General features: G+C 29.4%; 1 protein-coding gene across 1 annotated transcript; it reads right to left on the reverse strand.

Annotated features, from left to right (window-relative positions):
- Positions 1-12,563: 12,563 nt before the first annotated feature.
- Positions 12,564-13,166, reverse strand: LOC149576228 (F-box/kelch-repeat protein At1g15670-like). Its single transcript, XM_089794073.1, has one exon. It carries the CDS (start codon positions 13,164-13,166, stop codon positions 12,564-12,566), a length of 603 nt encoding a protein of 200 aa, XP_089650199.1.
- Between the last annotated feature and the right edge of the window lie 3,614 nt (positions 13,167-16,780).

The raw sequence follows: 16,780 nt of genomic DNA on the forward strand, positions 1-16,780 counted from the left end.
GCATTTGGAACAAATGTATATTACTTAAATGGACTTTGGAATTTCAAATTATTCTTTCAGGTGGATGTAGTATTTGTTAGACTTACTATTAATTAAATTTAAATGTGACTCAACATCTTGGGATCCTTAGGGAATGTAGCCTGTTATGTATGCTTATAGATGATTGTATGCTATTGCTTCCACTACTTTATATTTGATGTGTATGTTATTCTTTTTTGTTCAAAACAAAAAATGTTTGGAAAACTTAGTAAAACTTTAGGTTAATTCTTTTTGATCCCTTAGCAGGGCATTATATCTACTATTAGAGCTCGAGTTCTACATTAGGAACTCTGGGTATATTGGATTGCCACTAGTTCTTAACTACCTGAACAAAAACAAAAACTTTAAACTATTATGTATATCTATTTCAAATTGAAACTTGAACTAGTTGAACTGAAATAGAACTTAGACTTTAGTTGTATACTTCAAACTTGAACATTTAGACTTCAAAACTAAATTATAATCAAACCTAAAAAATAGGCAAAACTAAAAATAAAACTCATACTAGTTTCAAAACATGTGTCTTTTATCTATGCTTTACAGTAGCATGTTTTATGGTTGTTATAGTATCTTGTATCTTGGATATTATTGTAGGATGGCATCGAGGATGAGATCTTTTGTTAGAGACCATAGCCTAGGCTGTGGTAGAGGTTGTGGACAAGGTAGAGACATCAGTGTTCATAAACCTATCCATGAAGGCCCTATTCAGGAAGGGACTAGGGATGGGCATGTTAGTGATTATAGGAAGAGAACCATGGTGAGCGGTAGGCTAAATCTGAGGAGGTTGACCTGAATGATGAAAACCATCATTGATCACCTAGCTCTTGTTCATGATCAGGATCGAGCACATCAAGCAGGACATGAGCATAGACCTAGGTCTAGGAGCCCTTGGAAGGATCGACAAAGATCCATTGTATCTACTCAAATGAAGGATCTTCAGAGATCCAAGCTCAAGCACTTTCACGTGCATGGTTCAAGTTATGTAGCCGAGTAGTGGCTTATTGCTCTTGATGGGGTTTTTTCCATTTAGGACTTTGATAGTAATGTCAAAGCAAGGTTTTCTATTACCAACCTGGAAAAGTTTGGAGCCACTTGGTGGACTATCAAAGAGAAGAAGTAGGGCATAGACATGAAAAATGTCACATGGGAGTTATTCTTGGAAAACTTCTATGAGCAATTCCTACCAAAGGAATGGAAGCAACATAGAGCAAATGAAATCCATAACCTAAGATAGTTCACTATGAACAATGATCAATTACTTGGCTCAAACACAAGCTAAGCGTTGCAAAGAGAAACAACAATGTTCTAGAAAATTCGTAAACAAAGTTAATGATTTCTCCTTTATTTTGTGAAAAAATACTAACATGCACATCAGAATGTGTCAATGGATACAAGATCAAAACATAATAGATTTGAGATTGAAAAGCATGCTTGCTTTCTTACAATTAACTGAATCAAACTGATACAAATCTAGAGAATGAACTACAAACTCTAGAAGAACAAAATATCTAAATACTTAAAACAAACTTACAACAATGTATGGTTGCATACAATAAGCATGGAGCAATCACTTATCATACATGGGTGAACACACAATAATGGGTTCCACTTTAGTGGGACGAACTTGGTAAACGTGTTCGCGCGAACATGGTAAACGTGTTTGCACAAACGCCATGTTTGCACGAAGATGCAAAATCACAAAAAATTTAACCTTTTTTCATTTTTTTTTTTGCTCTTTTGACTGCCATAATTGTAGGAGAATGATCTCCTACTGTAAAATAAAAAATGTCAAAATGTGCTGCTCAGAGCAAGCTTTCCAATGACTATAATTTTATTACATAATTTAATCATTAAGACTTTCAAATATGAGTTTAACTCATTATAGGTTCATTACTGATTGAACATCAACCGACTTTGACACCTCGAGAAAATTAGTAAATTAGGTTTTTTTTTTTTTTGAAAAATATGGAGGAACTAGCTTATTGAGATACCTTTCTATTCAAAAAAAAAAAAATGGTTTATGATAAATTGACTTCAAATTATCTGTGTCAAACGGAATGTATGTCTGAATTACGGTTCATGTCACTTCAAAACTTCATAAACTATACAATATTCAACTAAAATAAATCAAACCAAATGCATCCTCTAGATATTGATGTTACAAATCTAACGTTGAAAGAATTACTTCATTATCATTTTTAGAAAAAATATTATGTGTGTCAAACAAATTGTCACTTTTTAAAATATTGAATTTTATTCTATACCACTTTTCGGAGGAGATAAAAAAAATTGACATAAATAAATTTTTTTTTTAATTAAAAAATATGGTTACAAAGTAGGAACAAACTACTCAAAATCACTAGTTTATGTCATCTTGAAATTATTTATAGTTTTGGAGATATAGTCACTTGAACGTGACGTTTGTTGCAAAAATATTGATTTTAGTGTCAAAATTGGTCAAAAAGTGGATCCCATTATTGTGGGATCACCCACATGACAAAATATTACTTTCACAAAACTTAGAAAAGAAATCCCACATGTTGCTACTACACACTAACTCTTTCTACTTCTATTGAATTCATCTCTTTTCTTCAAAATTTCTAGGATTTGTCTTATGGAATGAAAGAACATTCCCTCCTTTTGTCATTTTCCTTCTCACGGATGTTCCCCGTCATTTTCAAAATTTGAAATCACCTACTTGTATTAAATGTTATGTCTGTTGGAGTTACAAACTATCAAACTTGGTAGTGGGTATGCAAAAGGTTCATGGGACAACTAGAAAAACATTAAATATTGTAACATATGCATCTTATTTCATCATTGACATTGACCTTTCGAGTGTGTGCAATCAAGTCTCTTAGAATATGCAAATGAATCTATGTTTTCTACTCACATTCCTAATAACTCATCCCTTTGTTGGAATGTGAATGTATTTGAATAGTCCACAAACCATAGAAATGCTTCCACATCCCACTTGTGTTTCAATTTGTATTCATATATAATACTTACCAACTTTAGTTCCTTTGCACAAATCACATCATCGACAATGGTCCTCTCTAGATCATATTTCAATGCAACTATTTGGCAAACTTAGTAAAACTTTAGGTTAATTCATTTTTATCCCTTGGCGGGGTGTTATATCTAGTATCAGAGCCCGAGTTATTCATAGCTCTAGGTATATTGGATTGCCACTAGTTGTTAACTACTTGAACAAACATGAAAACTATAAAATATTATGTATATCTATTTCAAACTGAAACTTGAACTAGTTGAACTGAAATAGAACTTAGACTTTAGTTGTATACTTTCAAACTTGAACATTTAGACTTCAAAACTGAATTATACTCAAACCTGAAATTAGGCAAAACTGAAAATCAAACTCATACTATTTTCAAAACATGTGTCTTTTATCTATGCTTTATAGTAGCATGTTTTATGGTTGTTATAGAATCTTGTACCTTGGATATTATTGTAGGATGGCATTGGGGATGAGATCTTCTATTAGACGCCATAGCCTAGGCTGTGGTAGAGGTTGTGGACAAGGTAGAGACATCAGTGTTCATGAATCTGTCCACAAAGGCCCTATTCAGGAAGGGACTAGGGATGGGCATGTTAGTGATTATAAGGAAGAGAACCATGGTGAGTGGTAGGCCGACTCTAAGGAGGTTGGCCTGAGACAAATGATGAAAACCATCATTGATCACCTACCTCTTGTTCATTATTAGGATACAGCACATCAACCATGACATGAGCATAGACCTAGGTCTAGGAGCCCTTGGAGGGATTGACAAAGATCCATTGTATCTACTCAAATGAAGGACCTTCAGAGATCCAAGGTCAACCACTTTAACGAGCATGGTTAAGGTTATGTAGCCAAGCAGTGGCTTATTGCTCTTGATAGGGTTTTTTCCATTCAGGACTTTGATAGTAATGTCAAAGAAAGGTTTTCTATTACCAACCTGGAAAACTTTGGAGCCACTTGGTGGACTATCAAAGAGAAGTAGTTGTGCAAAGACATGAACAGTGTCACATGGGAGTTATTTGTGGAAAACTTCTATGAGCAATTCCTACCAGAGGAATGGAAGTAGCATAGAGCAGATGAGTTCCATAACCTGAGATAGTTCACTATGAACAATGATCAATTACTTGGCTCAAACACAAGCTAAGTGTTGCAAAGAGAAACAACAATTCTTTAGAAAATGCATAAACAAAATTAATGGTTTCTCCTTTATTTTGTGAAAAAATACTAACATGCACATCGGAATGTGTCAATGGATACAAGATCAAAAACAATAGATTTGAGATTGACAAGCATGCTTGCTTGCTTACAATTAACTAAATCAAAATGATACAAATCTAGAGAATAAACTACAAACTCCAGAAGAACAAAATATCTAGATACTTAAAACAAACTGACAAAAATTTATGGCTGCATACAATAAGCATGGAGCAATCACTTATCATAAATGAAAAAATATTACTTTCACAAAACTTAGAAAGGCAATCCCACATGTTGCTACTATACACTAACTCTTTCTACTTTTGTTGAACTCATCTCTTTTCTTCAAAATGTCTAGGATCTGTCTTATGGAATGAAAGAACATTCCCTCCTTTTGTCATTTTCCTTCTCATAGATTTTCCCCCTCATTTTCAAAATTTGAACTCACTTACCTATGTTCTCCTTAACTCTCTTGCATCCTGATGATGGATCATGTAGTGTGATCCAAAACATTAAAAATATTCACACAATCATGCCCAGAAATCAATTTTGTTCACTTACCTATATTAAATGTTATGTTTGTTGGAGTTGCAAACCGTCAAGCTTGGTAGTGGGTACACAAAAGGCTCATGGGACAACTAGAAAAAAATTAAATATTTCTAACATATACATCATATTTCATCATTGACATTGACCTTTCGAGTGTGTGCAATCAAGTCTCGTAGAATATGCAAATGACTCTATGTTTTCTGCTCACATTCCTAATAACTGATCCCTTTGTTGGAATGTGAATGTATTTGAATAGTCCACAAAGCATAGAAATGCTTCCACATCCCACTTCTATTTCAATTTGTACTCATATATAATACTTACCAACTTCAGTTCCTTTGCACAAATCACATAATTGGAAATGGTCCTCTCTAGATCATATTTCAATGCAACTATTTGTCAAATAGTAGGTGCTCTGTCATCTTCTATGTACTCTACATTTATCTACAATCATTGTGTCAAATATTTGACATGAAATTCCATGTACAAGTTTTCTAGGGCTCCTCTTATGTGTTTATTGCGAAAGCAACATTTTTGAAGATAGATATTCATCTCCAATTAGATGATTTTGGGCTATTGCTTTCGATTTCTCAAAGGGTTTAGAACTACCAAATGCATCTTCATAACACCCGCACAGACATCTATATGAGTATTGGTTATATAATGGCTCCCATGAGTTTCTATGAAGCTTTTTCCAACTGTGCATATTGATTCATGCCTGAGATTGAAAGTTGTCTTCATATTGTCCCTTGATAGCCATCCATAATCTATTCAAAGTGTTAGTTCTACTTTCAATCTCTCTATACATGATTTGCAAAGCCTCTATCAAGAACATTTTTTTAGATTATATCTTTTAACTTTATTTGAAAGTTGGAGTTTGGGCTCAAAAGTCTAAGTTGGGATTTTGACAAAACCTTGGGGTGGGATTTAAATCTCAACTCAAAATTTTGAAAAGTTAAGGTTTGGGGAGAGAGAGTGAGTATAGGTTTGTGGAGAGAGAGTGATAAGGTTGACCACTAACTCCAACTCTCCAACCTTAAAGTTTCTAGAAGGTTATGGTTTTGGGAGAGAGAGTAAGCAGTTGTTACTTTGATTTTATTTTCTCATTTAACTTAAAGATTTGAAATATTGACCCGGTAAATACCAAGGCAACACTCTTTTAATATTTTAGTCGATAGGTTATTTGTGGGAACTTTGGTCCCAAAAATTTAATTTTTGATGAAAAAGTTTGACTAATTGGCTGATAAATTGCAAATTCTTCGCATTAATTATTTACTAGCCAGGCTTTCTTTATCTCACTCCACTTTTAGCTCTTGTTTTTCTAGTTATTAGTTGTTATGTCCTCTTTTAATTATTGTTTTTCTTTTTCTATTTATCAATTGGAATCTCCACATTAGTTCATATGTTGTGAATTTTATTCATTTAATTTTTAATTTTTAAAATTGATTTAGATTTTAGATTTTAATTTATTTTAATTTATTTATCTTATTAATTTTTCATAATAGATTTTTTGATGGGGTTTTTTAAATGATTATTTTTTCATATTTAATAAATTTAATTTAAATAAATAATATTTATTAATCTATTTAAAAGATTTTAGTAAATATTATTTTATTTTATTTGAAAATTATTAATAATCCAATTTGTTCATGTAAGATTATATTTTAAATATCCATTTTTAACTATTGTTTTTCTTTTCTTATTTATTTTTAAAAATAATTACTTGTGATCTCCACATTTTAGCTTATGTTGTATCTTTATTTATTTAACTTTTGATTTTTTAAATTGATCTAAGTTCTAGTTTTTAAATTATTTTAGTTTTTCTTTAAATATTATTTTTCAATTTTTTAGCTGATAGGCTATTTTTGGGAACTTTGTTCCCGAAAATTAAAATTTTGATGGAAAATTTGTAAGAGTTTGGCCAAAAAATTGAAAATCCTTCCCATTAATTATTTACCAACTAGTTTTTATGTCCCTCCACTTTTAACTCTTATTTTGATATTTATTAGTTGCTATCTCCACTTTTAACTATTGTTTTCCTTTTTCAATTTATTAGTTGTGATCTCCCTCATGTTGTGATCTATTTAGTTAACTTTTGATTTTTAAAATTGATTTAGATTTTAGTTTTTAATTTATTTTAATTTATTTTTTTATATTAGTTTAATTTTTTCTTTAAATATTATTTTTTAGTTTGTATAACTTATTTAGTCAATAGAATACCTTTTAGACTATTTTTTTGTATTTCTCTTATTTACTTTTTCATAATTGAGTTTTTGATGATTTTTTAAAATGATTTTTTTTCATATTTGATAAATTTGATTTAAATAAATAATCTTTATTAATCTATTTAAAAGATTTTAGGAAATATTATGTTATTTAAATTAAAATTTATTAATAATCTAATTTGTTCACATAAGATCACAATTTAAATATCTACTTTTAACTATTGTTTTTCTTTTCTTATTTATTTTTAAAAAAATTATTTATGATCTCCATATTAGATTATGTTGTGATCTCTATTTATTAAACTTTTTTATTTTTTAAATTGATTTAGGTTTTAGTTTTAAAATTACTTTAAATTATTTTTTTATATTAGTTTAGTTTTTTCTTTAAATATTATTTTTTCAATTTCTATAATTCATTTAGTCAATAGAATATTTGTTAGCAATGTCGCTATTTTTCATATTATTATTTTTTGGTTTTCTTATTAATTTTTTTTAATAAATTTTTTGATGAGTTTTTTTTTTTAAATGAATTTTTTTTTCATATTTGATAAATTGAATTTAATTGCAAAATATTGAAATTATTGAACACGTTTGTTAAGAAATATTCAAATTTCCCAAATATTGTAAATTTCATATGTATGTTTTAATCTTCAATTTTTTTTTTTTTTTCATTTTCATTTTTTAAAAACCTTATATTTACATTATTTAATGTTCATTCTACATTTTTTGCTTAAATATCATCTTTTATTGGTGCACCTATTCCATGTACAAAAGCATGTGATTGCTAGTATAATTTATTTAGTCAATAGAATATTTGTTAGAGACGTTATTAGATTTCATATTATTTTTTAAATTTCTCTTATTGATTTTTCGTAATAGATTTTTTGATGGGTTTTTTTAAAATGATTATTTTTTCATATTTGATCAATTAAATTTAATTGTAAAATTTTAAAATTATTAACATATTTCTCAAGCAATATTCAAAATTTCAAATATTGTAAATTTTTTTATCTATGTTTTAATCTTCAACTTTTTTATTTTTTTATTTTCAGTTTAAAAAAACTTGTATTTACATTATTTAATGTTCATTCTACATTTTTCTCCTAAATCTCATCTCCTATCGACTATTGGCCACTTGTTGCATGTATAAAAGCATGCGATTGCTAGTTAAAATTATTTTTTATGATTAATATTCTTGGACAAAAATAGGTTTTTCTACCACTTGCAAGTTTATGAAATGTATTAAATTTTAGAATTAATTTTAAAATTATGACTTTGACCTTTTACAAATAAATTTTTTTTAGAATATATAGATAAACAAATTTTTAATTTTTAAAATAATAAATTAGTACAAATATATTATAAAATAATAATATTATTATTATATTTAAAAAATATTAAAAAATTAAATTAAAAAAAAGTAATTAAAACTAAGTTTTAAACCAAAGTAGAAAACATAAAAGATATTTTAAAATAAGAATATCGAAAATCAATTTATAATTGATTCTTAAATACAACTCCAACCATCAAAATAAAATATAATAGAGAAGATAGACTGGCTTCTATTTTGAATTTAGAATTACAATAATTTCCATAAACTAAAATTGGCGCAACCAGGCCTAGAAATTGATGGCTGTATTGGCCATTTTTCTAGATTTTAACCATATATGATAGGCTAATTTTTTTAAAGACTGTACACATTGACAAGCTAAAAAAATTTAAAACTTTAAATTTGACAATTAAATTTCTTAATAAACTATCAAAATCTCTTATAGGGATAATATAATATTATATTAAAGTGTGTGTGTGTGTGTGTGTGTGTGTGTGTGTGTGTGTGTGTGTATGTGTGTGTAAGATATTTTAATGTCTTGTATATATATATAATTAATATTACTATATATTTTTCTATATTAGTAGTAATTTAGAATCTAAAATATATCAAATTTAGAAACTCAACTTACTAATAAATTATATTATGATGTAATTGTTAACATTTTTTATATTATTCATTATATATTTGTATTTATATATTTTTAGCTTAATTCATTGTAATTTGTAATTATTATTATTTTAGAATCTTTTTACAAAGCATGTGATTTTAGAAACTTCTTAATATTTATATTGATTTAACATTTTAAAATTATATATATAAGAAAGTTGCCAAGCTTCCTTAATACTTTTAAGTTTTATAATTTTATATTTTTAATCTTATAAGTTAAATCTTTTGTGTTAAAATTTTCTTATATTGATTTAGAAATATCTATGATTTTTTAATATATATGTCTGAATTGCACTTATTTTTAATTTTTTTTCAGAATTATTTTCAAAAAAAATGAAAAAAATTAGAAACTTGTTGTAAATATGAGACTTTTGTATTTGTTAGTAGATTATATTTATTTCAATTTGCATCTATATAAAACAGTCATATACCAAAAATATTATTTTTTGTCAAACAATTGTATATCTGATTTATGGTAGCTTCAATATTCTTATTCATAGATTGAATCACATAAGGTAAATTTTATGTAGTTCTCAAAAACTTTTCTTTTTCATCAAGTTGAATCACACAATTTAAATTTTATGTAGTTTTTCAATATCTGTAGACAATAATGTTCATACATAGTTACTAATTTTATATTTATTTTTGTAGGTACATAAAAAATGTCTTCAAAGAGAAGGAAACACGACACTATTGGAGAAATTATAGGTGGCCTGGAAAAAAGATTCAGAATCTTCTAGTATTTCATTACTAAATAAGAATGAACAATCTCACCAAAAAAAAATTGAAAGAAACTTTCAAAGAAATTTTTGGGTCTTCTTCAGAGGAGGATTTAAATAAACAAGCAAATCAATTTGGGGAAGGGTATAGTTGTAATGATGAGATTGAAGATAGGTCAACAATTTCTAATCAAGGCATGGAAAAAGTTCAAGTTTAAAGAACATTTCGAATGGAATGGCTAGAGATAATTTTCTTAATTATGGTAACATAGTAATGAAATGTAATTATTGTGAGAAGTATAGGATGCTAGGACCATGGGGTCTAGGGGATGGATGTAGTAATTTTCAACGTGATGCTTTCATTACTAATGAAAAATCATGGATACAAAAAGATGCTCAAGCAAGATGGATTAATGCAATAGAAAATAAGATAAAGTCTATTCCTAATATGTTGCAAATTATAGTGAAAATTATTTAAATTTAAAAATAATTTATTAAATTATTCATATATAAAAAATTTGACAATCAATATTTTTCTTGAAAATAAAATGAAAGGCACTAAAATGACCCAACCATCATCAAAAATTCATATGACAGGTAGGGGTGACCATCAAATTCTACGCCTAGATGCAACATCAACCTAAAAACAATTTCTCGGTGAATCTCAAAATGAGTCTGAAAAGAAAGGAGAAATGCAATATGCGAATTCACTACTGGTAGAGTTGGTCAGCATGTCTTTTTGTCTAGACGAACAATTTCTATGTGTGAGGAAAGACTACTGAAGGATATGGATAATGTTTTGTCAATGTAGAGGTAAGGCAATATAGTTTTTCCCTCTTCAAAATTTGTTTATCTATAAGTTGGACTATATAGTTTTCTGTTGCACGTGTTTATTTGTGATCATATTCTAAATTTGTGTAATCTTTGAATGTATAGTTCTAGTAGTTTTTCCATTTCCTTCATCAATGGAAACATTGTCTTAAAATGTCGGAACAATAACTCAGGGTCCATTTGGCTGTGAGAATAGGAACAAGGGAATAGGAATAACTATTCTAGAATACTTATTCTAGAATAGAAAATGGGGCTATGTATTCCTATTCTTTTTTTGGTTCAACCAATATTTGATAGGGAATTCACAAACCCCAAAATTTATGTTTTCTAAAATAAATAAAAGTGGAATAGGAATACGTATTCCAATAACACCTATTTGGGTGGAATTGCAAAACCCGATTTTTGGGTCAAAATTGGAATATGTATTCCTATTTTACTTCGTATTCCAATTTTGAGTTGGTGCATCCAAACAAAGAAGTCAGAATTTTAAGAATTTATATATGCTTATTCCGCTTGTATTCCTGTTGCCAAATGGGCCCTTAGTACTTGTTTTCAATTTTTAATATAGACAAGTATTTGAATTCAAGGTTACAAATAATTTCTATAGTTAGAGAACGTCATAAAAGTTAGAAATTTCTATTTTAACTCAAAACAAAAGTGAAGCTTGTTTTAAAAGGAAAATTTTCTATTCCATGAAATTCGAGAAATTAAAATTTTAAAATTACAAAAATAAAGAATTATACTCATGAAATTTTGAGTCATCTAATAATGAAGCAATTTGATTGTTTGAACTACATTAGTTAATAGAATACAACTTAATACAATAGTATTTGCAACCAAGAAAATGAATGGATTATTGAACAATTACTTCAAAATTCTAAGAAATTTCTTTCAAAAAAGGAAGATGAATCAAAATCAATCTCCATATATAACTCTATTTCTTTCTATCATCTTCTGAAAAAATCAAAATCAAAAGGTACATACAAGAATAGCAATATTAATCGATAATTGGTTTGAAGTTGTGTTGTTGTTCATTATATTCTTCATTGAAATCTACTAAAATATATTTATATAAATCAGTTTAATTTTAAAATTTTATTTTTTATAATCACTGATATATTAATATATTTAAGATTTTATAATTTAATTTAAAAATCGTTTGGTGACTCTTGACATTTCACTCCCCTTCACCCTAGTTCAACAATTTTGCATATCTCCACAACAATTTAAGCTTGATGAAATCATAATTTTATAAAGAATTTAAATTTATAATCATTCTACAATGATCCCCCATTTACTAGAGCTTATTTTCAATTTTTAAATAATAGTAAGATTCCAATTAATATTTTCCCAAGATTAGAAGCTTGCATGGAGATACTCAAACCACTAAAATTTAAGTTAAAATTGCACTTAAGCAGTGGCATATAAGGACATAAGATAAGTATACAATATATTTTCTTTTTTAAAATGTTTTTCTCATATGTGGACTGCAAAATTGGATAAAAATCAAATAATTATAATTTCAAAGCATCCTTAAAAATCTAAACAACAATTTAATTAAAACCAAGAAAAATAATATCCCAACAAGAATTTAAATAAAAGCAAGAACAATGAATGGCAAAATTTGCAAGAAAAATACTTCAAAACTCTATCAGAGAAATTTCTTCCAAGAAAGAAAGGCGAACCGAAATCAATCTCCATATAACTCTGTTTCTATCTTCTTCTGAAAAATAAAATTAAAGAGTATAGACAAGAATTGCATATTGAAATGATTTGATTCAGAGACTGTGACAATTATACTCGTGTCCCACAAATCAATATATTCAAGCAATACATATACGTACTAGGATTCAGTACCCGCTTTCAAAGAGGAAGACTTGGTGCATTAAATTTCAGGTAATAGCAAAGCCAAATTTAGAGCAGTTGAGGAAAAAAGCATAGTATAACAATCAATTTGAAGGAAGAAAAAAAAATTAAGCCAATCAAATAGTCATAGTGGCCACAGATTCAATCTTGCTATGGGACAAGTATTGAGGCATCTGAATAGAAACACCTCTCCCTATGTTGACGTCCCTTGTTTCCAGCGGAGCGTAATACATGTACAACACTTTCTCGTTTGAGTCTAATTCAATCCCACTCAAGAAAATCCCATCTTCCCCAAACACAGCGGCATCAACACTATCAAGAGGCCGAGGAAGAGCATCAACTTTCTCCCACAAATTTTGTGCAGAGTCATATCTAGTCACAGCATCCCTCTGGAAGCAATACAGACGCCCAAATGTGGCCATAATGAGATGCTCACAGTCTTCAACAAACCAGACGTTGGGCAAAGTGGACCAAACTCCTCTTTCTGGATCGAACCACTGAAGCTCCTCATCAAACAAGCTGACAACATAGAGCATTCCTTGTATAAAAAGTGAGGAACAGAGCCACTCTGTTTGAAGCATGTTGGGAAGAAGCTTCCATTCATCTCTCTTCACGTTGTAAAATGCGGCCTGGCTCGCACTCTTCCAATCACATTCTCTTCCTCCTGCGATATAAATCTCATCTCCCTCAGGAGATAAACAGCATGCAAAGTCAAACATGATCTCTGTGATGGGTTTATTTGCACCTTTGCTCCATTGGGAAGACACAAAATCAAAGACAAAAATAGTATGTTTGATATTCTCTTCCTCTTCACCCTTGTAAAACCCACTCTGTAGCTCTCATATCTTAACCCTAATAAAACCAGTTTATGCTTCACACAAACACACTTGGAGAATGTGTCGAATTCAAATTGGGTAGGGATGGGAGGCAGTCTTCCCCATAACTGGTTAACGGGGTCAAATGTAGTTATGCGAACATTCTCAATCAAACATATCAACTCTTCGGACCTCCCACGACTCCTCCTGTCTTCGTAAAACTCTGAGTTTTCCAGCAGTCTCTTCCAACTCTTACATACTTCCTTCACTCTTTCGTGAGATGCAAAAGGCACTCTCATTAAGATTTCCCTTACCAACTCTTCTAGAATTACACTAAAATACTCCATCATTTGTATACACTGCTGAAACGATTCTCAAATCTTACCAGTGCTCACATGAATTCGAAACAAATATATTTCCCAGCATATGCTTAATATTTCCATAATAATAGATCTTTCAATTTAATAGTAATAGATCTTTCAATTTAATAATATTTCCTAAAATAATTTAAAATTAATTCTTAAATAGAACTTCAAACATCACAAAATAAATGTAATAATAGTGGAGAAGATTTCTTCTACTTTGAATTTCGAAGATAATTTCCATAAACACAAATGTATGCAAACTTTACCTAAAATAACATTAAGTTAAAAGGAGTAGGAAGTGAAATGGGAAATGCAATATGTGAAATTTTCACTGGTGGAAGCATTCTTCAATAGGAAATTTCTATGTGTGAGTAAAAATTGAAAAACATGGATAACTTTTTCTCAAAACATATACATTTGGCATCAAATCCTTTATAGCTTGCAAAGAGATGAAATTAAAACTGGCACATATATTTCTCTTGATGGAACTATACAAATTTGGGATTCCTCATGATGGCCAGACGTACAATGCTCTAATCAAAGTCATGGCATATCTATATAAACCAAATGAAGTTGCTAAAATCTATGATGAGGTGATACAATGCAACGTAAAACCCACCATTCACACATACAACATGTTTATGCACCTACATTGAAGGACATGAGGGCTCCTCATTTCAATTATGATAAATTCCTCACTAATTTTTTACAAGAAGGTAGGCCTCATATATTTGAGAAAATTGCAAAATAAACGAGACAAATAGGAAAGTTGGATGTTAGAGATGTGTTTGTTAAGTTCTCACATAAACTGTTAAGAAAAACTAAGAAAGCCAACATAGGACATGTCACTTCTGGTCTAATGGTGAGTTTGGGCAACCTAGATTCTAAATTTGGCAAGTATAGCTATGGGTGAATGTAGTTATTTTGGTTGGGATATTGTGAGTGGAGGCTTACTCCATGTCTCCAACAAGATCCGATTTTGCTGAGCCTTCTCCAACCAAAGGAGATGGGTTACAAGAAAATTTTCAGTTAGGTCAATGACATAGAACTTTGTACTAAAAATCTAATACACATATTATTGCACACTCTTTCCCCTTATTTCAACATCGGGGGAGGACTCATAATTCTATGTGGAAATTTCATATCCACATTATCATGTTGCATTAGCATTTGTTTTTACTAAGATGTCAAAAAAATCTAAATAAAAAGTTAGATCAATAGTCATGCAAAAAGGGATGCGGCTATCCCCCCTACAAATTGCACCATTAACTAAATTTCAAAAAAATGAAACACAAATATTTTTTTGAAATTTTTAGCATCTGATCTTCATGATCTGTATATTTTGTGATTGAAAACAACATAATTTTTTAGAAAATTTTGTTGTGTTTTCATGAATTTGAAAAAGAATCATGTTTGACTTTTTTTTTTGCCTTTGGTGCATTTTGTCTAGAGATTAGCCAACGCCTACAAAAAGAATACTGATATTTACATAGCTAATGTGGTATCACATTCCTAGTTGCTTTTATAATAACTAAGGGAACATTTCATTCAATTATGGGTAGTCATCATTTTACAAGCAACTTTAAAGTCATGTAATAATTGGTGCAACATTTTGAAAAAATTGGATATTAAGTCAAAAATTGTAGATATTAAATCAATAAGCATGGGTATCAAACTAAGAACTTCCATTATTACCATAAGAACAAATACACGGGTGGAAGCACAAACCTGTGTCACCTTTGGTGATACAGATAGGTATTTCGACTAGAAAAGTTTCGGTTGAAATGGTTCCAGCCATACACACGTGGCAGTTTCCCACGTCGACATGATGTGTACCATTTTGGCTAGAAACAGTTATGGCCGAAACACCCTAGTTTTATAAAAGTGCCAAAAAAACCTTTTGTAGCTATCATTTTCACTGTCACGGCTCCTAAGTTCTTGGAGAGCGATCTAGGTGTTTTGGCTATAACAGGTTAGTGGGTATTTTTTCCACTTTCTTAATTTTTCAATGTGTTTTTTTATTAGTAAATGTTAATGGTACTTAAATTAATTATTTTTTACCTATTTTATGAGTGAAATATTTAGAATTGTTAATTTTTTAATATATTTAATTTTTTAAAATTAATTAGCTTGTTAGAAATTAAATTGTTTTAAATTGTTTTAGAATGGTACTTAAATTAATTTGTTAGTAAATTATTTAAAACATAAGTAAGAATGTAGTCAAACATTAGGTAACAAACTAGAAAAATATCAATTAAAAGTGTAGAAAAATATTAGGTAAAAATATAGAAAAACAATAGGTAAATTTTTTTTTAATATTAGTTTAAAAATGTGGAAAAATATTAGGTAAAAATGTAGAAAAACATTAGTTAAAAATCTAGAAAAACTTTAGGACACATTATCCAGTTTTTAACATAACCTGATGGATCTAGGTGAAATAGTATTCTCTTATGTTAAAATTAATTTTGACATTAAATACACCTTCTAACATAACCTTATATCAACTACAATCATAACCTATATGTTAGTGCCTAATATGGTCACAGTTTTAAAACTTCAAGTTCAGAGTTTTTGAACCACTTCAAACTGAAGTTCGAAGTAGTTCAAAGTGGTTCAAAGCAGTTCAAATGGGTTCGAAAGGCAGAAGTCTTAATTCAGAAAAGTTCAAAGTTTAGCCTCAGTTCATGATTCAGAGTTAGTGTAGAAGTTCAGAGGTTGTAATTTGGAGATGCACCTTGACCAAAGAACAAAATACCGCTATGGAAAATCTTCAAAATTTCTTAATTCTGAAGTTCAGCATTCAGGCTCAAAGATCAATTTCAACCCAAAGAGGGTACTTTCTTCTCATTTTCAAGTCAGATTGATCCAATCCCAAAAAGAGAAAAAAAAATCCTCTTAATGCAAGATGCACAAGACTTGGTGCTTAAGAGTCATATATTGACTTTCTGGATGCTAACATAAAAAGATCATATTTCATGTGACCTAAAGATCCATGGCAACATTCCATATGCTTCACTAATATTTCTGCAATTCAATAGAGAAGATGGTGCTCATGAGATAAACACATTAAGATATTGCACATTAATATGAAAGGATAACAAAATATAGAAGCTGAGAAGAAGTTATGTGGATGAAGATGGGATGAACTTGGGT

This window comes from Cupressus sempervirens, chromosome 1 (assembly GCF_028749045.1).
Source record: "Cupressus sempervirens isolate cs-2001-9-10 chromosome 1, ASM2874904v1, whole genome shotgun sequence".
NCBI classification, from domain to species: domain Eukaryota; kingdom Viridiplantae; phylum Streptophyta; class Pinopsida; order Cupressales; family Cupressaceae; genus Cupressus; species Cupressus sempervirens.

What these genes read in the sequence shown, in the direction of transcription:
- LOC149576228 (XM_089794073.1), bottom strand. Translation starts at nt 13,166, where the DNA reads ATGTTTGACTTTGCATGCTGTTTATCTCCTGAGGGAGATGAGATTTAT.